The sequence below is a fragment of the Alligator sinensis genome, unplaced genomic scaffold (assembly GCF_000455745.1).
Source record: "Alligator sinensis unplaced genomic scaffold, ASM45574v1 scaffold61_1, whole genome shotgun sequence".
NCBI classification, from domain to species: domain Eukaryota; kingdom Metazoa; phylum Chordata; order Crocodylia; family Alligatoridae; genus Alligator; species Alligator sinensis.
In genome coordinates this window covers 797147-821851 of record NW_005841986.1, presented here as the reverse complement: position 1 = coordinate 821851, position 24705 = coordinate 797147, and the positions used below count along the sequence as shown (strand labels likewise).

At 59.8% G+C, this 24705-nt stretch overlaps 1 protein-coding gene across 4 annotated transcripts in view; it reads right to left on the bottom strand.

Moving 5' to 3' along the window:
* Positions 1-24318, bottom strand: part of TRIM8 (tripartite motif containing 8) — a 31193-nt gene extending 6875 nt beyond the window's left edge. Inside the window, exons 1-3 of one of the 4 annotated variants that reach the window (XM_025201199.1) lie at positions 22935-24318; positions 22800-22826; positions 21967-22642 (exon numbers count right to left, since the gene is read on the bottom strand). In XM_025201199.1, coding sequence (XP_025056984.1) covers positions 21967-22536 — 570 coding nt within the window. In that variant the 5' untranslated portion in view covers positions 22537-22642; positions 22800-22826; positions 22935-24318. The remainder of the gene's footprint in view (positions 1-21966; positions 22643-22799; positions 22827-22934) is intronic. The other 3 variants (XM_006021279.3, XM_025201200.1, XM_006021278.3) reach the window with 3 other exon arrangements.
* Between the last annotated feature and the right edge of the window lie 387 nt (positions 24319-24705).

Here is a 24705-nt window from a genome sequence, read left to right as displayed (position 1 = left end):
AGACTAGAGAAACTGGACCTTTTCAGCCTCCGCAAGAGAAGGTTGAGAGGCGACCTTGTGGCTGCCTATAAGTTCATCACGGGGGCACAGAAGGGAATTGGTGAGTATTTATTCACCGAGGCGCCCCCGGGGGTTACAAGAAATAATGGCCACAAGCTAGCAGAGAGCAGATTCAGACTGGACATTAGGAGGAACTTCTTCACAGTTCGAGTGGCCAAGGTCTGGAACGGGCTCCCAAGGGAGGTGGTGCTCTCCCCTACCCTGGGGGTCTTCAAGAGGAGGTTAGATAGACATCTAGCTGGGGTCATCTAGACCCAGCACTCTTTTCTGCCTATGCAGGGGGTCGGACTCCATGATCTATTGAGGTCCCTTCCGACCCTAACATCTATGAATCTATGAAGGAAGCCATTGGCGGTTTGCTTTTAATGATTCATAGATGATCTCGGTGCAAGCCGGTTTTGTGGGGCCAAGGCTGTTTTCGGCACTGTGTTTGTACAGCCCCGAGCGTGGGATGAGTAATAAACAGGGTTCGTGACCACTGAGAGAGAGGAGCCTGCATGCCCCCCACCCACGTGCTGCAGCTGCAGGGGAACGGCTCAGCAGCAGCAGGGAGGCTCCTTGCACGGCTGCAATGAGCTGGCGTGCACAGGGTGTGGTGCACACACACCCACGCGGGCAGCAAAGGGTGGCACGAGGAGGCTGCAGCTGGAATAAGGGCCGTCCAGCGCCAGGCACTGCACAGATGCAGCACGCAAGTTCCCGGCCTGTGCAGCAAGGCACCTCAAGGGACACCATGAAGTGCGGGAGAGGGAAACTGAGGCACAGAGAGGGGGAAGTGACTTGCCCAGGCCTGGAATATACAGCGGGGGAGTCTCCACCCAGCACCAGTCTCCTTCGCTACCGTTTTTCTTCCAAGTCCCAGCTCCTGGAGTCACGTGAGCCGTCTCCAAAGAGCTACGTTCCCAGCCCTCGGGCTCCACAACGGCGGCGCGGAGGAGGAGGTCACAGCAGCCACCAGTTTAATCTTGTGACATGCAAGTCCACGTAGTGATTGTGGCAATTGGACTGGTGACCATGACTGGCTGGAGGTCCCACCAGGAAGGGACTTACCATACCAGCGCATGGTATGAGCAAGGAGCGTGGATGCAAGGCACCTTACCCGCACGGAGGAGCGACATCGCCCTTTCTCTGCAGCAGGGACTGAGTCCTCCTGGGGACTGCAGAAAACCAGTACATCCCAGTCCTTCCCAGTCACATCTATCTGAACCTACAGGCCGCACTGTCCAAACAGCGATTCTCCCCAGCCTCGCAGGGCAGTCCTGCGCTTCTTGTCTGACCTTGAAACGGGGAAAACCAGAGAGCAGCTTCTTCCACGGGCATTTCCCTGAAGCCTGAGCACCTCTGCGCTCCTGGCTCTCCTTCCAAGGTCAGGAATTGTCTTTTCACACGAGACAAAAGAGAATATTAATGTGATTTAAACCTGCCCCTGCCGTGCCGGCACCCAAGAAGGTCGCTAGCGAGGGGACGCTGCCCCGAGTCTTCGCACAGCCCTCGTGACCATCCAGCACGGCAAATGGGCTGAGTCTCTCCTTGCCGGTGCTGGGCAACGGGTACCAGGAGCATGTGAGGCTGGAGACCTACTGATGCTCTTGTCTTCTCCATGCACAGTCCCCAACCGTAGCGGCCTAATGGGCAGAGAGGGGCTGCAAAATGATCTTATGGGTTAATTAATAAAGGACGAATGAATCCGTGCCTAGACTGCATCCCATCACCGCCCAGGCCCCGCACGGCAGCACTAGCAGCTCCAGGTCAGCCTGTTCCACTAGACCGACCAAAGGGAGCTGCAATGGGCGCAACGCAAGCAACGGCTTAAGGGCCGGTTCCTCGGAGGCTCTGCCACGGGATCAGGGAGCGAAGGGAAGTTTGGAGGGAAGAGGATGAAGGGGAGCAAAGGACGGCAGAGGCGAGATCCCAACACGGCTATTGCCGGCAAAACTGGGGGAAGACCCAGGACATTTCTGCGAGCGCGGTCATGTCAGGGACCTTTGCTGTTTACCCCTTGAGGGAACGGTGGTGGGTCGAGAGACCCCTGCAAATGCTCCGTCGAGGAGGCGTGTGCACCGTAGGTCCCCGCGGGCAGCTCCCAGATGCGCGTGTGCATGTGTCTGTGTGTGTCTGGGTAAGAGGCTGGATGATCCAGGAGGTTCCCCCCGGGTTACGGCCTCCCAGGTCCCGCCCCTTGAAGGAACGGTGGTGGGTCGAGAGACCCCTGCAAACGCTCCGTCGAGGAGGCGTGTGCACCGTGGGTCCCCGCGGGCAGCTCCCAGATGCGCGTGTGCATGTGTCTGGGTAAGAGGCTGGATGACCCAGGAGGTTCCCCCCGGGTTACGGCCTCCCAGGTCCCGCAGGTAGTCTCCCAGCTCGGCCACATCCTCCTGCCATCCTGGCTCGCACCCGGGGTTTCTGCCCGGCCTGCCTCGCTCCTCCCGCCCTCGGCTGCTCGGAAACCCACCGTCACTGCCCGTGCACTTGGCGAATCGACCGCAACCCCACCCCGGAGAGCAGCTCCCCATGCTTGTCACGCTCCTTTGCCTGCTCTGTGCATCTCCAGAGCACGATGTCCCGTGCACACTCCCCTGACACACCGCCCAGCTTCTCGTCACGCTCCTTTGCCTGCTCTGTGCATCTCCGGAGCACGATGTCCCGCACACACTCCCCTGACACACCGCCCAGCTTCTTGCCCTGCTCCGAATCCTCGTGCTGGGCCTGGGGGCTCCAGCCCCTGCTGTCTGGGGGCTTGGCAGCCCCCCAGGACAGGGACCCCTCTCTCTGTTACCGTATCGCTCCAGTTATAAATCACCCCCCGCACAGAAGCCGAACCCACATTTCACACAAAACAGCTTCTTCCCCCGAATAGAAGTCGGGAACGACCTTAAGCCGCGACTGCCTTTGCAAAACCCCCAGGAGAATCAGACACGCAAGGCACGGGCCCCAAGGGTTAAAAGCAGTCAAAACACTCCAATAAATACAGCCCCGAAAGCGTGCTGTCGTCGGCGTTGTTATGGCGCGCACAAAAATACCGCCAGGGCGAAAACCAGGGCTGCCGAGGGCCCGATTAGCGTTTGATCTCAGGTGTCAGTCGAGTGCAAATTTTATGGTTCTTCTGAAGGAAAACAAGGCTCAAGGTCTAATCAGAACAATATGGCAGGCAGAACGGGGAGTGGGTAAACCTACAGCAGGGCAGGGTGGGACACCTTGGAGACTAACTCATTCAGAGGCGTGATGTGGCGGGGCTGGACCCGATGAGCTCCCTTCCCATCTATGACCAGAGACGGTACGAAACAGCAAGGAGCAAAACCATTGCAATGCAAAGGATAGGGCAAGGGAAGGAGGGGTAACCGCTGGGAGAGGCAAATGGTAAGGGGTGGAAGGGACCAAAAGGGAGAAACAAAGCAGTGAACCGGTGGAGGGGCTAGGAAAGCCAGTCCAGAGAAGGGGGTCAGAAGCCGGTCTCCGTTAGGACCACGCTGACCACGATCCAGGGACGCCTGGCTGGATGCGGGCATCTGGTCCAGCCCCTGCTCGAGGCAGCATCATCCCCGACTAAACCCTCCCAGCCAAGCGCCTCTGGAAAACCTCCAAGGACGGAGACGCCACCACCTCTCGAGGAGCCTGCTCCAGCGTCTGACCACCCTCAGAGTCGGGACGTTCCTCCCCGTTCCCAGCCTCAGTTTCCCCTGCCGCAGCTTGAGGCCGTTGCCCCTAGTCCTGTCCCTACGGCCATGAGAAAAAGCCCGTCTCCAACCTCTGTGTTGCGGCACGCCGAGGATTTGAAGACCGTGATCAACTCTCCGCTCACGCTTCTCCTGTCCAGGCTAAATAAGAGCACGTCGGTGCCCACGTGGGAGCCGGCGGAGACGCCATCAGAAGGCTGAAGGAGGAACCGGCCTCTATGGGTATTCGAACCCCCGCAGATCTGCGCGTCCTTATCTCGGCTACCTGGGGCCGGCCCCGGGACAACTGGAAAGACGGCGAAGGTGCAGGCCAAGCAGACAGGGCCGGGCTGGCAGCTGCCCGCTCCAGCCCCCCGGGGAACGGAGCTGGGCCCCAGGGCTGGTGTCCTGCGGGGGCTGCTGCGGCTCCCCCACAACCCACACGGACCGGGACTGGAGGGACAGTCCCTACAACCGGTGGAAACCGGGGGCGCTGTATGCGATATGCACACGCGTATACACGCCTACTCATACACACACACAAACACGCAGGCCTGCGTACAAATGTATCTACACTGAGACGTACACGTGCATGCACATACACACTCCCACATGGACGTGTACACACATGCATACACACAGCCCCATAAGAACATGCATGCACACCCCCGTACGCATGCGTACATGCACACAAACGCTCCCAGACACGCATACACCCCCCATACAAATGCTAACAAACACCCACACACATATACTCATCCATACTCACAGATGCACACACACACACTCATCCATACACACACATGCATGCGTGCACACACATACACGTATCCATAACACCCCAAAAACATGCATACACACACCTATGTGTACATGCACAGACACCCCCATATCCACCCCCTCCCATACAAATGCTAAACACAAATTCCCCCCACACACCCCTACATAGACTCATCCATGCACAGATGCACACATACATCCATACACACAAGTGTGCGCATGCACACACATGCACCCACACACTCCCCCTATGGACATGCATACACCCCCCCACCCATTCACACACACACACACACACGTTGTATACATACACACATATACCCCCGTACAAATGCTGACGCATAAATGCCCACACACATGCATCTATACACACAAATGCACACGCACATGCACATGCTCATCCATACATACAAATGTACACAGACACACACACGTGTGACCGATCCCGGAGGCTGGACCACCTCCCTTTCACCTGTCCTGCTTTCCAGCTTCCCCCACAGACCAAACACAACGCTTCGTGTCCTAAAAACCCCAGGGCTCCGAACAGCAGCGATCCCCGGTCCCGAGACCCCCCGCACTGCTCCTGCCCATCGGCCTAGGGACCCCTCGCTGGCTGCTGCGGTGCAGCCACCTCTGGGGTGGAACGCAGTCACCGTCTAGCGCTGCCCAGCACGCCGCAGCAGCTGGTGAGAGGAAGAGAAGGGCACGGTGCCCCGATGCCGGGAAGAGAAGGGCACGGTGCCCCACGGAAACCAGAGAGGGGATTTCAGAAGGGCAGGAAGTTGCCCCAGAACAAGATGCTGGAGCAAGACACTGCACGGACGCCCCGTCCCTGCCCAGAGGAGCTGGATGTGACGAGGAATATTCAGGACCTTGATTTTAGCTCTGAGATGAAAACCTTTGTCTCCTGCCATCTCCCCCCCTTGGAGCACGTTGGAGACCCCCGAGTGCTGCCAGCAGCCACGACCCCCAAGCCCCTTCATGCAGGACGTGGCCTGGCCTCGCTTGGAGGATGGAGGAGACACAACCCAGGTGCTGCCGCTGCACAGCCAGCCTCGCACGGCCCCGGGGAATCACTGCGCAGAGCCCCGCAGCCCGGGACCCACCAGCCTGCGCCGTGCCACCTTCCCCATCTCCCCTCCGTCACCCCGTCCGAAACACCCAGCAGGCCCGGGAGAGGGGAACGGGCTCTTTAACCATCTCTCCAACCCCCCTGGGGATACAGTGGAGGCCGATCCATTTAGAGAGACAGGAAGGAAATGTTTGCTGCTTGGGTTTCATCTTACATAAATTTACAGTAACTGGTTATCGAGACACGTAGGTCTTGGGCCAAGCCCCCCTTCCTCCCAGCTACACCCCCCCCGCGGTGAGTCTGCAATTCAAGGCCTTCGGCCCTTGCAAGCCTCGTCCTTTGCTCAGGCCTCCGCTTCAAAGGAGCCTCCTTGCATCTCTCTGCATTGCTGAATCCCTGCCCACGCAGCTCTGCCCAGCACCGAGCAGGTTGGGAGCTCAGACCCTCCACGCTGCAGGACAGCAAGCCTGGGCCAGATGAGCTCAAGGCAAATCTCCCCCAGCACCGAGCAGTGCAGGGCTCCTGACACACGGACGAGAGGTGCATCCCCGCTGGGCTTCGCAGCCTGGCTGCTGCTCTAAGCGTCCCCAAGCCCCCGGGGACCGGGGCCTGCCCGGATGCGACCCAGCAAGTGAGGAAGGGAACCCAGGAGTCCTGCCCTTCTGCCCCAGCTCTGGCACCTGCCCCTCTCCTGAAGTGCTGGGGCAATATGGAGCTGCTGGAGCATTTTGTACCCAGCTGGGTCTCTCTGCTTTGGGAGTAGCAGTAGCTTTGCAGCCTCAAAGGCAGCCCCGGCCCCCCGCCGCTGGCTCCTGTGGAGGGGAAAGGCGCATCGCACCGTCGCCTCGGTTATTTCGTGCCCTGGGAAGCAGCTGCGGCGAGGGGCTGCTGGAGGGGCAGTCCCATCCACCCCCAGGCTCCCCCCAAGACACCCTGGAGCTGCTGGGACTCTCACTCGGACCCAGAAACCTCTTCCCCGCGTCACGGTCCCCTACAACCTCCGTGCCAGTGGAGACATCCCAACCCCAGCAGCTGTCCTGTCCTCGTCCAGCCCAGAGACTCCCCCGCAGCCGTGCAGCACCCACCCCCGCGCCCCCGTCCTCACGGCCCCCCAGCCACAGGGAGAGACGTCACCTCGGGTGCTACGGTGCCAGGCCAGGCCAGATCACAACTCCCATCACACGCGCCAGCCTTTCCTCTACCGGTGTTCCTCTACGCGGTGCTTGGACGCTGAGGGTCTCCAGGCCGGGGCTGCCACGGGGAGGGAGGGAGAGAGGGAGCGCTGGGTGGGACCCTTGCAGGTCTGGGTCTGTTCCCGATTAACCTTTTCACCATTGTTTCCCCCCAGCAAAAGCAGGGAGCGCAGAGCCTGGAGGAGAGCACGGGGACAGGAGGCCGACGGCCCGCAGGAGAGAGGAGAAGGGGAACAAACGCAGCCGGTACAGAGCCAGGTCCCGGGCCGGGGCGAGGTAGAGCCACCACCCTCACACAGGTATGATCCTTTGCACAAAGGCCTGGGATCAAATGTCAGGGGCAGGGTTTCCGAGGGATTTAGACACCCCCACCTTGCCTTCGTACGTCCCTTTCCCTGCGTATGACAATCCAGAGCCAGGAAGGCTGGGAAGAAACCCGAGAGCTGACCCCTCTCCTCTGCTGCCGATGCTGCCCGCAGCCCTGGGCATCTCTCTTAACCCCCATGCCTCCAGGGGATCGCGGTGTCGGGGGAGAGGGGGGTCCCAAAGCGTTAGACTTGGCTGTCGAGCTCTGCCTGGGAGCCAAGGGGAGTTGGGCACCTCAGCTACTTCCCCCCGAAGGGGACCGAGAAACTAGCCGCTCGGTATCAGGACGATCAGAGCCCTCTCCTGGGACAGTCACTGCGGGGCTCGAGTCTGCGCCTCTGCCGGGAACTGGCCTCAGACCGGTTTGGACGCAGCAGCCGTGAGGAGACGGTGCTGGGCACGTGCTCGTGTCTGGCCCGTCCTTCCAGCCTCCGGCCTCGTCTGCGCCAGGGACCGCGCGTCAGCTTAAATAAACCAGATCTAGTTCAACTGGCGGCACCGAGCCTCCTTCGCCCCTGCTCCCGGCGGTTTCTGCTGCACGGGCCAGCGCGACTGCCCCGAGCTGGAGCTGAACCGGTTCGAACGCAGCCGTGCGCCTGCTCAGCACCGGCGCAACCAGATCCCCAGAGCTGGTCCAGACCCCGTGCCTCTTCCAGGGCAGGCAAAGCAGCCATACTCCCAATCCTCCAAGGGACCCAGGCGCCTAAATCCCATCTTCCACAAGCCATCACGATTACAACCCTCGTTGAAGATCAGCACTGAGCCCCCGTCCTGTCGAGGTGGCTTCATAACCCCCCCCACGCCAGCTCAGACACCTTGGAAGTGAAGCGCGCAGGAGCCTAACTCCTTTTGGCAGCAGGGAGAGGCAGGTGCCTAATTCCTTCGGAAAAGCCAGCGCTCAGTCACTTCTCAACAAGGGATTTAGGCTCTTGGAAACCAGGTACTCCGGCCTTAATTGCCTCGTCATTCACTTTTATAGCCAGCTCTCCGGAGGTCCCTAGCCGCCCATAAGCATGCAAACGCGCGGGCCCGTACCAGAAAACCGCCGCTTCAGCCACCCAGAGACAGCAACAAGCCCGAGGAATTCACGTTGCACTGGACTCAGCAACCAAAACCCTGCGCCAGCCCCCGCAAGCGGCATTTGGGATCGCCCCGCGAGCTGCGGCGATGCACCCGGCCCCCCCGACAGCCACGGGCGCAAGGGGGCGAGGGCTGCCGGCGACGCCGCGCGCTTCAGCCGCGACACGTCGGTACGAAACGCCGCGTCCTTAAAAACCAGCACCAGCCTGGCTCCGTCGCTTCGGCGGGGGCTGCTGCGAACGCGCCGGGCTGGATTACCCTTCTCCCGAGAACAGCCCGGGAACACCAGATGTTCGAGCCAGGCTGCCAACCAGCAGCTGGTTGCAGCTTGCGGCGTGTTTTTCCCTTTAAACAGCAAAGCGATAGAGATCGGCATTAAATATACATGTCTGTACCGAGAGGCTTGCCGAGACGGGCAGCGCGGGGAGCGACGTTTCCACCCTCACCCTGTCCAGGCCTCCCCTCTCCTGGCTCCTTTCCTAATGGAAAAGAGCCCGCCGTTACTCTCCGAGCAGGACGTGGGTTTCTGGAGGCCTGTCTAGACGAGCCAGGGAGAAGAACAAACCCCGGCTCAGCCACGGTGCCAGACCGTGTCCCGGCACCGCGCAACGCGGCTGGCGGGGACTTGGAAACCCACGGCGGGGTGGACGGGCCCGACCTGCCTTTCTGGAGCGGAGCTCCAGCCCAAACAGATCTCCGTTTATTCCCAGCTCGGCCCTGCCGGTCGCCTCCCCGTCGCGCCTGCACCCCCAGCTGCGATCGGGTCCTGGAAATCTCCCTCGCCCCGTATCCCCTGGCGCAGAGGAGCGGGCAGCTCCAGCCTGGCAGCCTCAGGCCTGCCTGGCTCTCCCGGGGACACCGAGGGTTTCGTGCGGTGGGAAGGGAGAGAAAGCTATTGTTGCTGCCCATCTCTGGGGGCGGCCAAGAGGTGAAAGCAGCCAGCCTGGCATCAAGAGACCGGCAGGATCCGTCCCCCTCTCTGCTGCCGAGTCCCTGCATTGCCTTTGGGCTGGCCACTTGCCCTTTCCATGCCTGTCTGTAAAATGGGGATAATGACTGGCCACCCAGGATGCAGACAAACTGGAGAGTCCAGTGGATGGCAGTGAAAATGGTTGTGGGCTGGGGCACAGGACTGGTGAGGAGAGGCTGGGGGACCTGGGCTGACTGAGTCTGCAGAAGGGAAGACTGAGGGGGATTGAATAGCAGCCTTCACCTCCCTGCAGGGGGGCTGCAAAGAGGACGGAGCTGGGCTGCTCTCAGTGGGGGCAGATACAGGACAAGGAGCAATGGGCTCAGGCTGCAGCAAGGGAAGTTGAGGTTGGATATTAGGAAAAACTTTCGAGGAGGGTGGTGAAGCACTGGACCAGGCTGTCCAGAGAGGTGGTGGTCTCTGCATCCTTGAACGTGTTGAAGACCCAGGCAGACCAAGCCTTGGCTGGGATGATGTAGTTGGGGTTGATCCTGCTTGGAGCAGGGGTTGGACTAGATGTGACCTCCTGACGTCCCTTCAACCCTCATTTTCTATGAGTCTATAACCGCCCTGGGACCAGCGTTTGAAAGCCGGCCGAGAGACAACATGATGAAGGTCCATGCAGACAAGCGCACGGTGCTGCACCTCGGGAAGACTAACCGGACGCGAGTACACGCTGGCTGGACGGATCAACAGCGCGATGCAGCCGCGCAAAACGGCCGGGGCGGTTTGGGGCTGCGTCCCCAGGAGCAGCAGGTGTCCCTCACTGGGGTGGGGGGACAGTCTCACTGGGGCACCATGCTGAGCTTTAAAAAAAAGATGCGGAGAAATTAGAGAGGGTCCAAAGGCCGGCAACTAAAATGAGAAACGGCTCAGAAGACGAGCCACACGAGGAGAGGGCAGGAGAACCCGGCACGTTCAGCTTGCAGGAAAGGCGATGACGAGGGGACGCGAGAGCCGCCTTCAGAGCACCCCAAGGGCTGCCGCGAAGGAGGAGGATGCCTTTTCTCCACCCCTGCAGAGGACAGGGCGAGTAGCAAAGCCCTGAACCTGCAGCAAAGCACTTTTAGATCGGGGAGCAGGAAAAATGTCTTCGCTATTCAAACAGCGAGGCAGCAGCAGAAGAGACACCCAGGGCAGCTGCGGGATCTCTTTGGCCGGAGGCTTGCAACGAGTATTGGGCAGGGACGATTTAGGAGCAGCAGCGTGGGGCCCCCTCCAGCGGTTACAGGTGTCGAGGGGGTTTCCATCTTCCCCAGAGGCACTGGGTGCCACAGCTGGGGACGGCGACTGGGCTGAGCCGATGCTTCCACTGGGACCTAAAACCCCCGCCGCTCCTGGCTGGAGGGGCCTGTCCCGCCGCTCAGGCTGGCACATCTGGGGGCAGGAAGGAATTTCACCCCCAGCTCAGACCAGCACGGGCGACGGGGGATGATCCCCCTCTCTGCCCGGACACGTGTTGACAAAACCTCTTTTGTCAAACCTCAGTCCGGCCAGCTGCCAGCACCCAACAGATGGATGCGGGTCGGGGCAGGCCCGTCGTCCGGTCTCCGATGGGGAACACTTCCTCCCCCCGCAGCCGGCCGGGCAACAGCAGCCCCGCGGGGTTTGCTGTAAGGCTTGAAGTATGAAGGAAGCTGAATGCACCCAATTTCCGTTACCCCACTTTGTACTGGGCTCCAGCCAGATTGAATCCAGATTGAGGAAGCAGTGAAATCCTGAGCCCCCGGGCTCCCGCGGTTATCTCCAAGCGTCTGCTCTTTGGAGGGCTCTTAAATCATTCGCCTCCGCCACGCCTCGGGGCAGGGAGTTCTGCAGGTTCATTATGCCTGGCATGAAAGGAGCTCGCCGTGCCCGAGAAGGGAGATGCCGTACCTTCTGGCACACAACACAACCCTTTTCCCCCTAAACTTCAGCTGCTGGAAATCAAGATGCATATTATACGTGAGGAAATACGGTCACGGCTGCCGGGCTCTCTAGGATCCGGCTGCAGGATGCTTTCTCTCCCTCCCCGCAACCGAGGCTCTCAAGGAAAGATCTACTTTTTCTTCTTCATTCTGCCTTTCAAAAAAACAAGGCGCGTATCTTATTGGGGGCGTGTTGTATGCTAGAAAATAAGGTAATCACCTTCCTGGGCACTGGGGCCCAAGAGGGTCAGGACTCAGCACCGTTGCCCCTGCTGTGGACCGGGCCCTTCCACCCCGCGCTGCACGAGGCATGGCAAATTCTCGTGCAAGCACACGGCCTGGAAGTGCCAGTGCCCGTGTCGGTGCCAGCAGGCCAAATGTCACCGACCTCGGGGGCATCTGCCGTTTGGAGCGAAGCCGGGGTTGCTCATTCCCTGCCTCTCAGTGACCCCTTCCCCGCTCTCTGGACCTGTCGAGAAACTGCCGGGCCCTTCTGACATCACAGGGAAATACCGGGGATGAAGGGTGGGTTGGCAACTGGGTGGGTTGGCAACTGGGACCTGCAGCTACCAGTCCGCTGCGCCCGCAGCCGGCCCGAGCGCCCGGCTTTCACTTACGCTCCATTAACTCAAACACCCGAGACGCACCAGGAGAAACGTCCTCTCTGTGAAAGCCCAAAGTGCTGCTCATCCAGTCGCTGGCTGCAAAAGCTCTCGGGGATGATCCTCTGAAGGGACCTTCAGTGAAAACCGGAGAGGACAAGGTAGGGTAGTGCTTTTAGCCCTGCAGATATGGAGAATTACTCCTAAAAAGCCACCTTTTAGGCTATGCCACGGAGCAGCATTTCCTAGCGCACGGGCTTTGTGCTCTTTTGCAAGCTGAACGGAGCAGAACCGCTGGCCCGGCTGCCCTTGAACGGGCAGTCAGGGCAGGGCAGGGCAGGGCAGGGCAGCGAGGACAACAGCGCGCTACTGAAAACTGGAAAATCCTGCCCGCGGTTTTATCTGTGCAAACCCACCCGGTGCACAGGGGACCTTGGGGATATAACCCTGCTCGCTGGCTCTCAGAAACACACAACAGGGCTGGAAGAAGCCTCAGGCGGTCACCTCGTCCACCCCCTGGCTCAGGGCAGGATCGGCCCCGTCTAAACCACCCCCAACAAGCCTCGTCTAAGCCACACGTCACCGCTTCCACGACGGAGGCTCCCCGGCCTCGCCAGGGGATCCGTTCCGGTGTTTACCGCGGAGGAAGGTCTTCCTAGATCAGGCTCGACAGCCCCCTCGTTGCAGTTTAAGACCGCCGCTTCCTGCTCGGTCCTGTCCTTACCTGAATTTCATCCGATCCCTTTCAGACCAACCGATCGAGGCCAGGTTGAATCTGGGCTCCCTTACCCGCCACCTGCTAACGTCCGTGCACGCTCCTCACACCTGTGCGACGCATCCCTCCGACCGCACCGCTGGGCCCGGCTGAGCAGAAGGGACGTGCTTACGGTGCCCCAAGTCATCCGCACTGTCCTCCACCCACCAGCTCTCCAGCTCTGAAAGCCCCCCAGCTAAATTGCCTTCACCTCAAAGCACATCTGAATGGCCCTTTCCCTCGGAAACTTCAGCGACATGGAGCCCAGAGCCGGCAGGGCTTTCCTGAGCCATCCAGCCAGCCCCCTGCATTGCCAAGCCAAGGATTCGCCAAACTCCCCATCCAAAGACCCGCTTTAGATCCATATAATGAAACACGAATTATCCAGGATGCCTCTGCACGTCGCAGGGACAGGCGCCCCCCCCCGTGTACAACACGCCAGGAGGGCAGTAACGCCAGAACGCAGCACCCCGAATAACTAATCGCGGCCGTTCGCTCGTAATGACCTCATTTCTGCAAACATCTCGAGGCCTGTCATTGGGTTTTAATCTCCCCTGATTTATTAGCGGCCTTTGACACTATTGATCTTAAGACCCTGAAGCATCATTTATCTTTTGGGTTTGACTTTCAGGGGCCGGGGCTTGGACTAGCTGGGCATCAGAAAGCTGCAAGAAGCCCGGGGCAAAAATCTCGCTAGCATCGATAGGCTGCAGGGTCTGCAGGCTGCATCCACAGACCTTTAGCCCTTCGCCTGGGTCTGTGTCCTGCCCCCAACTTGGAAACAGCTGCCCTGGATTTCAGCATTATCTCTGTGCAGATGGCACTGGTATCTGCGGGGCACACTGAGAACCACACCGAGCACGCTGCTTCGGGGCCAAATGAGAAGCAGAGGGATGGGAGAAGCAAGTCCATGGAGTACCCTCTGCAAAGATGGCAAAAGGGGTCTCTCTTCATGCCTCTCTCAGCACCTGGCAGGAAGGGCACAAGCATGGCGTGCTCCTGCCAGTCTCTGCTCCAGCTTCCACTGTAGGGCAGGGAAGCAGCTCCGAGGGAACAAGGGCTCCCGATTCAGACCCCTGGCGCTCAGCTGGGTCCTGCCCCGACAGACAACCTATGCAACGGGAGACCAACCCCACCTTTTCCCCATTTGCACAAGAAGGGAACGCAGGCAGGGAAGTGAAGTGACTCGACTGGGGCCACGGATGGCGATGGTGTCAGAGGAGGTCTCCAGCCCAGGAGTCACTCCTGCATTTGCCCCGGTGCCAATCTCTAAGGTGCCTGCAGCTCTGGTGTGCAGGAGCCCGGCCCTTCGGGAGGGTCGAGGGGCTCCCGGGACCTTCTAGCTCTCAGCCCCATCCTCGGCCTTCCAACAGCGGGACATTTTCCCGCGCGCTTCCAGCCCTGCCAGAGCCCGGCCGCTGCCTGCTTTTATGGCCGTTTGCTTTGCTACCTGGATATCTGCACAGCGTGCTTTGGCATCGGCTCTGAAATCTGCTTCGACCTTCCAAGGTCCGCGTCGGCTCCCTTCCCTCCGGCAGGGCCTGGCTCGGGCTGACCACGGGGCCGGGAGTCCGGACTCCCAGGACACCGCACGGCCCCCGTCGGATCAAATTCTGTCCCACCCTTTGCCCCTATTGCCGAGCCAAGCAGGGAGAGCTCACGTGCAAAGTGTGACATTAAGGGTTTCTATTCAGGGCGGGGGTTTCTGGTCTCCCCCCCACAGCTCCAGGCCTTTTGGACTGCAGCAGCCGTCCCTCTGGGTTTAACACGGGCCCGCAGCTGAAGATTTGGCTTTTGTCCGTGGTGCCAGGGTGTATTATTAGATCGCCGTGGAGCGCTCTGATAAATGGAGATTAGTGCTGGCGAACGCAATGAAACGGATGATGACAAGAAATCACAGGCTGCCCTTGACAAGAGTCAAGGTCAGGGAACGGGAACGGGCCGGCGGGGGCCCAGCACAGCACGGTGCCGAAGCCCACGAGCCGATGGCCGCGGGGCAAGGCGCGGGGCCGCGCAGCTCACCGGACCGGCGGGCTGTAGCGTCGACAACATCCTCGGGGTGCTTCGGCAGGATCACAGACCAGCGATTAGCTCCTAAACCCCTCCCTCTCTCTGCCACTGACCTGCCCATGGGCAAATCCTTCGTTCCCAGCCTGTGCCTCAGTTTCCCTGCAAGTCACAGGACGGACAATGACACCCGAGCGCATCACGGCCCTGGGATTACGTCCCTCCGCTCCAGCGTGGGTCAGTGCTGGGGAGTGGCGCATCGATATACGAGCAGCAATCGCTGCTGGCCAGGAAGAGGGACGGGCAGTGTTGCTGGTGCACAGACTGCTCAGATTCAGTCCCCGGGAAGCTGCCAGGACCGGCCCCAGGGAAGCAGCTGTACCCACACCTCCCTCTGCAGGGACGGACGGCGTTGGGGTGCCCATGAAAACCGTGGAGGAAACATGGCAGGAGGGAGCGGACTCCTATCCCTCCTACTCTGCAGGATGCGATGGGACAGAGATCTCCTGCTTACCCACGGCCTGGGCAGGCCAACCTTCGAGGGGGACCACTGGAGTCCGGTGTGCCCGGCCACGAGAACAAAGGGAGGCACGTACACACACATGTACATACATATACGTACACACACACACACACACACACACACACACACTCACTCACTCCCTTTGTCTGAGCACACGGCCGCTTTCCTGCAAAGCCAGCAACCTGCCATGGGGGCCGGCCCAGCCTGGAGGAAAGCGCGCCCCTGCATTTCATCCACGGGCTGGGAGCCCTTCCCATCCCTGCTCCCCGCACCCAGCCAGCCCCCGTCGCTGCCTCCCAGCGGCTGGGGAGGTGCAGAGACCCGGCCTTCGAGAGCGATCGATATTTGGCTGCGTCCAGTCAAGCATCAAAACCCGAGCGTAGCTGCAGTGCCAGCAAAACACCAGGAGCGCGAAGGGGGGAGGGGGCCGGCTGCCAGGGGACAGGGTCTTCAACCTGCAGAAGCGCTGGTTCGAACCAGGGTTTATATTAAGCCTTTACGCTGCGAGGGAAACTGCCAGTGCAATTTAATAACATTAAATTAAAAACGGCAGAGGGCTGCATCGCGCGGGAGGACAGCACTGCAGGGGCCAGGTCGCCCTTGGGTGCGTGGAAGAGAAGGGGGAGCAATTCTCGGCCGCAACAACAAAATCCTCCTCTTCTCTGGTGCATCCGGAGCCGAACGGCTCCAAGCCGCATCAGCAATCTCAGGCACGATCCGTCCACACGATGCTACCTCGTCCGCTGGCCTGGCACCTGCCCAGCCCCACCCCACCGCAGGGGACAAGAAGTGTTTGCCCCCATTTTACGGCGGAGGAAACCGGGGCACAAAGAGCAAAGGGACTGGGGTAACGTCCCACAGCAAGAGCAGACCCCTGGTACCAGCGAGCTAAGCGAAACGCCGGTCACGGGGCTGAGCTTTTTATTTCTCCTGGGTGAAATAAAAAGCACAAGCTGGATCTTGCCCGGGAGTCGCAGGTGCGTGCGTACACGTGTGTACCCGTGTGCACCTCGGAGCAGAATCGAGCCCCGAGCGAACACGCGAGAGGCGCGGGCGGCACTGCTGCCAGGCCCCCGAAGGCTCGGCGCAGCTCTCCGCTCTCTCGGCTACGGCATTGTTTCGGCATCAGCTCCCTCCTCTCCGGCCCGTCTCCTGGTTACTTTTGTCCCGGCCGGAGGGAGCTCCTGGTGGTCAGGGCCGTTCCGGCTCTTGCAACGAGGCCAAAATCCTACTCGATCGCCAGGGCGAGGGGGTTTGTATAACGCACAACCCAAGCGGGCAACACAACTGGGCTGGCAAGCTGGAGGCTCCTCCAACGGGTCAGCAGGCGAGCGCCGGCCCCTCCGGAGGGAGAGCGGTCAGGGCTGCCGGGAAGCAGAAGCCCTTTATTTGCGGTCGGCTGCACGGATGCAACCTTTGTGAGGCTGTCCAAAGGCGGTCCCCGCCCCCACCGCGGCGCTCTGCTCCAAGCGACCGGGGCCAAACCCGGAGGGGTGCAGAGCAGGATCGGGCCCTGCTGCAGCAGAACGGAGGGACGGAGACCTCCTCCCCCTTCTGCTAGGTCTTCGGACGTGTGTCTCGGCTGCCCCCATCAGCCCTTCCTCCCCTCTCCGGTGCGGAGACCCCAGGCATAAGAGCCAGCCTTGCTCCTGCGGCGCCCGGCGCTGCATAAACACCCCGGGCTGGTTCAGACTAACCCACACGGGTTAGGACCGAGGCCTGCCGCGACCAGCTGTGTTTTTGCAGGCTCAAGCACGGCCGTGGGAGATGGCTCGAGATGTCCAGGCTCCCAGAAGGGCAGCAGCAACTGGCAAAGCTTGTCTGGGATCACCGGGGTGCACGGGCCTGGGGGGATCCACGCACCCCTCCCCGGGGCCGCAGCTGGAAACACAGGGATCGGCCAGTGCAACCCCGCGTGTGCATCCTGGCCCCTCCTGGGCACGCGCCCATCCAGCCTCTCCGGGGAAGGCGACTGCGCAGCTCGGCCTGGCGGCTTGGCCCGCCGTCCTGCTGCTCTGACACCTGGGAAGGTTTTCCCTGAGATTTAATCTAATGCTTCCTCGCCGCGGTTCGAACCGCCTGCCGCTTGTCCTGCTCTTTGTGGCAGGGGAGAACGATTCCCTCCCTCCCTCGCTCCCGCCATCATCTTCTTGCTATTTGAACAAGGTTCATTGGACACCAGGAGATCTTTGCCTCGGTCTTCCTAGCTATAAACTGGGTTAAACCTGCCCCCGTCTCCCAGCCGCACGCCCCCTCCACGTCACAGCACGAGCCCCCCGCCGCTCCGCCTGGCGCCTCCCACGGGGCTCGGCTGCCTGCTCATTTCACCAGCTCCACGCCCGAAACCCTCGCCTCCGTCCCCCGGCCCGGCCGCGGCCTCTCCATTTCTCACGGTCTCCGCCGCTCGCGCCGAAGCCTATGGGAAGCGCAAGGGGCACGGGGCTCCGTCGCAAGCAGCTGCGACTGCCAGCTGTCCGCATGCCACGGCGCTGCGAGGCCCGAGCGGAGCGGCAGGCGGGAGCCGGAGACGGGAAAGCGAAGGAGGAGACGCATATTTCTATCCGCGGCCCGGCCAGGAAAGGCCCGGCCAGCTGAGCTCAACAATGGCCCAAGAATGCGAGGCACCACCCTTCTTCCCCGCAGGCTCCGAGGAGCAAATGTGCGCCTGGTGTAAGCCTCGCTGACCTCACCGGATTTCCAGCTAGTGAATCAGTGCAACCCCCCCTTCTCCACACTTCCAGGCACAGCGATGACTGTCAAAACCCCGGGCCGGGGGGTGCAGGCAGCCCCTGCGGGATTTCCCCCGGCGCCGAGGCCTGGCCCCCTGGGATCTGCTACAGGCAAGAACGGTGCAAGCAAAGAGACAAGGAAAATGTGCCCGGTGTCACAAATCCTGACCTCCCCCAAGGTGCTGGTGAAAAGCACGGCTGTGCATCCACACGCACGCAGCCGCCGCCTGGAGAATGACTACGCCTCCGAAATCAAACCCCAGGCACAAGCTACCAAACCTGTTCCTTTTTAATAAAAAGGGAAACATCCACCCGATTGCAAGAGCCCGCAGCCCCTGCTGGTCCCAGTCACCCCAGTCCGGGGCCTTGACATTTTCTGTGGGTCCAGAAGAGCCCTGCCCATAGGCGTCCACCTTTGGGGCCCATCAGCAAGCCACCAGGTGTGGCTCCTTGCTGGAGCCGTCGATGAAGCTGGGTAGGAAGAGCCAGAACCGGGCTGAGGTTTGCACCAAACTGCCCCCACCTCGCTGCCATAAGGTGCATTTGCACAGGGATTGTCCCCCACCCCTCTTCTCCCCCACATGCTTCATACTTTTCGACTGGCAAGTGCCGACTTTCCCGTCCTCTGGTATTTCAAAGGGAGGAGGAATTCAACCCGGCTACCTGGGTGATTCAAAGAAAAAAAATTCCCTCCGACTAACCACAGAGCCAAAAAACCCTCTTTCCCCACCCACGAACCAAATCCTCTACGGACAGGGCTATGCCGGCACAGCGCCTGCAGAGGGAGCGCTGCTCGGAAGGCCTCACCGAAAACGGCATCCTTGCAAAAAAAAAAAACCAACATTAAAATAAAATTTAAAAAAAGGGTAAAAGACAGAAGAAATCTCTCCCCGCGGCCTGCATCCGCAGCTCTGCCTTCAAAGCCCGGTGAAGAGCAGGACCAAAAACCTGCTGGGTCCCCGTTGCAGAAAGCAAGGCTGCGGCGATAGCTAGAAACGGCATCTTGAATCCCCAAGTGCACGGGGGGAGGGGGACACGCTGACGGGTCTAAATCAGTGGCCTGTGCTGCAAACCCAGGGCAGCAGCTCGAGGTTTGGGTGAAATGCGCCCTTCTGCCGGGCTTCCTCCCTGCATCCCCCTGCTACATGGCACCAGCATCGGATGCAGCTTTTTTCTCTGCAGACAAACTGCACGAGCTCACAATTTGGAAGCAATTTGCTGCTGCGGGGTTGAGGGGTTTGGGGGTTTCTCCAGGGTGGGAAACAGGTCCCGCTCAAAGAAAAAGCAAGGACCACGAGATCCACAGCGGGAAGGAAAGGAGTGACCCCCTCGAGCCGGGCAGGTGCCTCCAGACAAACCGAATGTCAAAGCAGCACCACCGAGGGTTCAGGTTTTGTTTTAAATGCTGCAAAAACAGGAAATTAAGGGGAAAAACCGTGTCAGAGAGGGAGGAAAAAAAAAATGCACCGTGCACGTGAGAGAGAGCCTCACCGCACGCTGTATGTGCCGTCTGCCTAATGCCAGGCGCCGGGAGTCGCGGATCAGGGCCGTGCGCGCCAGGCGCTGTACGAACGCTGCACCCGAACACGGCCTTCACGCTGCATGCACCTTGCCCTACACCCTCGCTGAGCCCGGGACCTGGAGGCCTCCTCTTGTTACGGGGCGCTGCCCCGGTGGTAGTGCCGACACAGAAAGTGGGGTGGATCCCCTCCCAGAGACCGCACAGGTGGGCAAGACAAGCCAGGCAGGGCCACCTGGAACAGGCTGGGCACACTGGGGAAGCCATGCCCAGCGCCACCAAATTACCATCATCTCCTGCCCCGGACCTCCATAGCCAGCTCAGCCCCAGGCTCTTGCCACGGCTGGGTTTCACGCCCCCGCTAGACCAGCGCACCTCGGTGACGTCCCAGCATGCAAAACCAGGCCGAGTCCCCGATCTCCTCATTACAGCCCCCCGCGCCCCCCAAGAGCAGCTCAGCGGGACACGGGGAGCAAACAGCCGCGCGCTAGCTCTCAGCGCCTTCCCCCCTCTCCCAGCTAAGGGGCACTCATCCATCCGCACCAGCACCCCAACTCTGCTCGTCCTGCCTTCCCTGGCTCCCTCCGGGGCTAACGAGGGATTCGCCCCACTTCTAATTAATTCTGCAACAGCCAACAGCGACCCCAGCTGCAGGAGGATGGGCACGGACTGCGGACTCTGGGGCCCTGACCGCTGTCGGAAAGCCATGGTTTCTCGCCTGGCTGCCAAGGAGCGCAGGGGTACGAAGAGGGCCAAATCCTACTGACCACCTTGGCCTTCAGCAGCTGGGGGGAAAGGGGGTTTCTCGCTGCTTTAACGATGGGGGAGACCGGTCCTCAGCCATAGGGCGAGCTGGGCCTGGACCCCAGCGATGCCCAGAGCCGGGCTGAGCCCATTTAGCCCTTCTGCCTCCCAAATTCCCACCAGAGAAGCTGGGCAAGAGGCTCAGGGTTTGGCTCGACGCTGCGAGAGGCTCTGCCTGGCCGTTCCAGGACAGCCTGGAAACGGAGCTGGAAAAACCGTGTCGGCTCCCCGGGAATCCCACGCAACGGGCTCCCGACCGCTGCTGGCTCCGGACCCGCGGCGTCTCCGGGGCCGAGCATCTGCCCCACAAAGAGACAAACTCCTAGTGACGGGCTCACGGCAGCGCTTCCCCCGGCCCGGCTGGATTTCCCCCTTCCCGTGGGTGGGCAGGAAGCGGAGCCACCAGCATCACCACGGCCTCTGGCTTCCCCCCAAAACCAGGGAGGAAAATCCCCTTCCCATCCCTCCATGCCAGCTCCTCTCTCCCCAGGCCCCCGCCCCGCCCGGCCGGGCCCAGCCATCCAACTGGAAGGTAATTATGCTGCAATTTTTATTTATGACGACTTCTTCTTTTTTTTTTATGGCTGAAGGGTGACTCATTCTGGCAACATTAAAATACACAGGAAATCATCCCCGTTTTACAGTAATCACCATTCAATTCATTGTTAAATATTTATTCTGCGTGGCTGCGACGCTGGGAGGAATTCGAGGGCCTCTCTGCGAGGGTCCGACGAGCCGGGGGAAGCAAAGGCCCGAGGGCCTCGGGACCCGGCAGAGGAGGGGCCACCCGGCAACAACCCTGCGGTCCCGACGGACAAAACCCCCTATTATTCCACTTCTGGGCACCGCCTTGCAAAAATCCCAGGGCTCCGCGCTGCTTCGGGGCCGGGGACGTGTCTCAGCCCTCTCCCTGCCACAAACTCTCCATTGTTAGAGCAAATGTCAAGCCCAGTCCCCACCAGCGGAAAAAAAATTTAAAAAAAGAGGCCCATTTTGTGCCAGCATCCTCCCCTGCACCCCGGGCACCACCCCGAGCCCGGGGGCCAAGGACATCCTGCCCCACCACCCGGCTCCCGAGGCAATGGGCGCACGGGGGCGGGGGGCGTCCTGGATTTTGGTAGAGCTGGGCTGCAGGAGGTGGGGAGAGAAAGGAGACAGCGATTTGACATTGATGGGCCTTACAAAGGAGAGGATCCTCTCTTTGTTGTTTCCCAGGCGATGGGCAGATCACGGGGCCGGGCGCCCGGCCCCCCCAGCCTGCCCCGCCGGGAGGACGGGTTGCAGCACAGCGCACCTATGCGGCGCCCACGATTAGCCGTCTCAGCGAGTTACCTCCGTCCTCCACGGAGCTAACGAGTTTGCTAGGCAGCTCGACGGCCCATTGTCATCGGGCGGTGCAAAAAGGTTCCCATCCAATACGCCACCGTTTCCCCCTCGCCATTGTCTGAGCAGCCACGGAGGAAGGCACCCGATCCGGTGCCCCGCTCCCGGGGGTCTCTTCCCCACCCTCCCGGCGCAGATTAACACGTCTGCTTTTGTTTACTTCCTCCTTTCTATCCCCGCGCCCGCCAGGCCCCTCGCGCAGCACCGAGAACGGGCGTTACGTCAAATTGTGGCTGCGGGACCGGCGGGGCGGGGGGTCGGCTACCACCATCCAACGGCAGGATGCCCACGTCCAACAGCTTCGGGGGCAGAGGTGGAAAATCCCCCCCGTAGCCGTGGCAAGGGGGGTTCAGCGTGGGCAGACCTCGTGTGCCACCTGGCCCCGTGAGGGAGGCGCGCGCCAAGGGGAAGGAGCGAGCAGCCACGCTAGCGCAGTGGCCGAGACCCCCGTAAGACCTCCCAGCTTGGCCAAGGCGGACGCCAACCGCGCAGTCGAGGGCTCTGCAGCCTCCTCCCCGGGGGCTCATCCCGTACAGCGCCGAGCATGCCACGGGGGCCACTTACCCGGATCTCGTTGCGACGGATCTCCACGTCGCACACGGAGTGTCCCTGGTGGGCCCCGCTGTAGTAGCAGCAGAACTGGCACACGGCGACCTGCTCCGCTTCACAGTGGTACAGCCGGTAGGCGTTGTGCTGGGGGCAGCTCCAGGCCCGCACATCGTCCGCCTCCACCAGGAGGTGCCCGCGGGCCGTGGAGGGCTGCTGCAGGTGGGTCTGCACGTGAGACTGGCAGCAGGGCGCCTCGCACCTCAGGCAGATCTTCTGGGCCGGCAGCGGGGGGCCCCTGCGGCAGAAGACGCAATGCAAGACCGAGGGCGTCTTCTCCAGGTTGAGCGAGTTGAATTTCTCCACGATGTTGGTCAACTTCAAGTTCTTCTCCAGATTGGGCTTCTGGTTGTAGGCCTGGTTGCATTCGGGGCAGCGCACGAGCCCCGTCTCTTTGGCCCACGCCTCCCCGATGCAGCCCCGGCAGAAATTGTGCTTGCAAGGAAGTTGAACAGGTTCCACAAAGACATGCAGGCAGATGGGGCAGATCAGCTCCTCTTCGAAACAGTTCTTCCAATTCTCAGCCATGTCTGCCGATCTATTTACAGTTTCTCTCGCAATATCTCAGCTAGAGCTACAGATGCAGACGGAAACTGGGTTCCCCCCCTGCAATAGGAAGTCTCACGGTAAATGGCTATTTGAGAAGGGAAAACAGAAATCATATATGCAGACACAGGCTGGAAAGGAACTAAGACAACAGAGCCTAAAACGCAAAGGTAAAAAAAAAGAAAAAAAAAAAAAATCAATCAAATCAAATCGAGCACAATCAAACAACAGAAATCGATACATACGATTTGACTAAGACCCGGCATGAACAGCTGAAAAAAAAAGAGAGACAGAAGCTTTTGGGTGGAGAACCCGCAATTTTAAACGAGGCTAGAGAGCAGTTTGTTTCTTGCGCTTCCAGACGGCAAATCGAAACTTACCAAAGGTTGCAAAAAAATCCATACAAAATCCAGTCGCAGAGTCCAAGTTCCATATAAACCTCCTAAATTTAGCACTCCGGATTTGACTTTTCGCGTCTTAGGTTGGCAACTGACATTCAGGATTTTTAAAGGGAGGTTCGGTCCCCCTCCCACCAACCTGGTCAGAGCCCCAGAGAAGAGCCTGCCTCCGATTTTTATTTTATTATTGTTTTTCCTCCTTGTCTCCCTGAGGGGAATTAGGAATTCAAGTCTTTCACAATAAAAATCAAAGAGTTAAGATCCAAGTGGGAGGAGGATGATATTAAATTAAAAAAAAAACAAAACAAAAAAAACCCTTAAATGACAAGCTGGATTCTTTCAAGCGCCCCAACGATTTGCTTCGAACCCAGCCGAGCAGCCTACAAAAAAGGGGGAAAAATGCTTTTGGTGGCGAGATCTTGGATGGGAAAGCTCCGCGGGTCAGTCAGTCATTCAGATGAAAATCCAGCCCGGAGCCAAAGGAAACCTCCCAGCCCCTTCCTCCTTGCACAAATAGGAATGAAGAAGAAATCGGTTTGGGGGAAGAAGGAAAAAAAAAAAAAAAAAAAAAAAGCAAAAAAGCAACCTGCTCTAAATCCTCGCTAAGGGTGGGCTTTAAAAACCGCCGCCGCCGCGCCTGGCTTCTTTCAGAAGCTGGAGGTCTCCCGATTCGAGTGAACCCCCCTCACCGAAAAAAGAAAATCATCCGAAATAAGACAATCAAATCAAATCAAATGCTGAGGATTTCGGTCGCTGGGAGGAAGGCAGGCATGCCTTGATCAAACTGAAAAGGAATTTCTCAACTGCTAATGAAAAACCCTGCCCCCTCCTTTTCCTCCTCTTCTCTGTTTTCCCTCTGACATGAAAGCTATCCCTCCTTTTAGATCCAGCCTGCGAAGGGGGTGAGAGGAGAGAGAGGAGAGAGAAAAAAAAAAGCTCAAAGGAGAGTGCTGAAATGTACAATTCCAGCAGGATCTATTCAATCCTCAGCCATTTTGAGTTGCCTCGCTCTCTTCCTCTGGCTTTTAAGAGCGAGCGCGAGAGAGCGAGAGAGAGAGAGAGAGAAGGGCGGATTTAAATTCAAACCCCCCCCCCCCAAAAAAAACCTCGTCACAAAAAAAAAATAAAAAATTAAAAAAAAAAAAAAAAAAAGGAGAGAGAAAAAAGGAGCTGGATCTGGCGGCGGCACCACCCCGCAAAGTCGGCGCCTGATGTGTCAGTTGAACGAGGGGAAACTCCGAGCCGAGCCCGAGCAACGCCAGCTGCTGTAGCCTCTCGGCTTTATCATCAGATCAAAAAAGAAAAGAAGCCAACCCGCTCATCACCGCCACCTCCAGCCATCTTGGTTTTTTGTGCTTTTTCCCTGCTTTTTCCCCTCTTTTTTTGGGGGGGGGAGGGGGGGGTCAATTAAAAAAGAATAAAAAAAGGGAGCAGATTAAAACCCAGAGGCCTGCTGCTCCGTCCTCGCCCCTCTGCGACCCTCAGGCCGCCCCGAGCCGCTCGCCAGCGGGAGAGCAAGAAGCGGGCAGGGAAAAAGGGGAGGATGAAGGGGGGGGCAACAAAATACTGCCCCCTTTGCCAAGGGGAAGGGGCAACCAAAAAAAGAAGAAGGTATGGAGGGTGGGGATCAGCTGGGCCGGCTCATGGGGCCGAGACGGGCAGGGGCTGGGGGGCGGCTCGGCTGTCAGGGGCACGGCTCGGGGCTAGGGGGGCAGGCCGGGCTGCATCGCGGCTCCCCCGCCCCAAAAGCCGG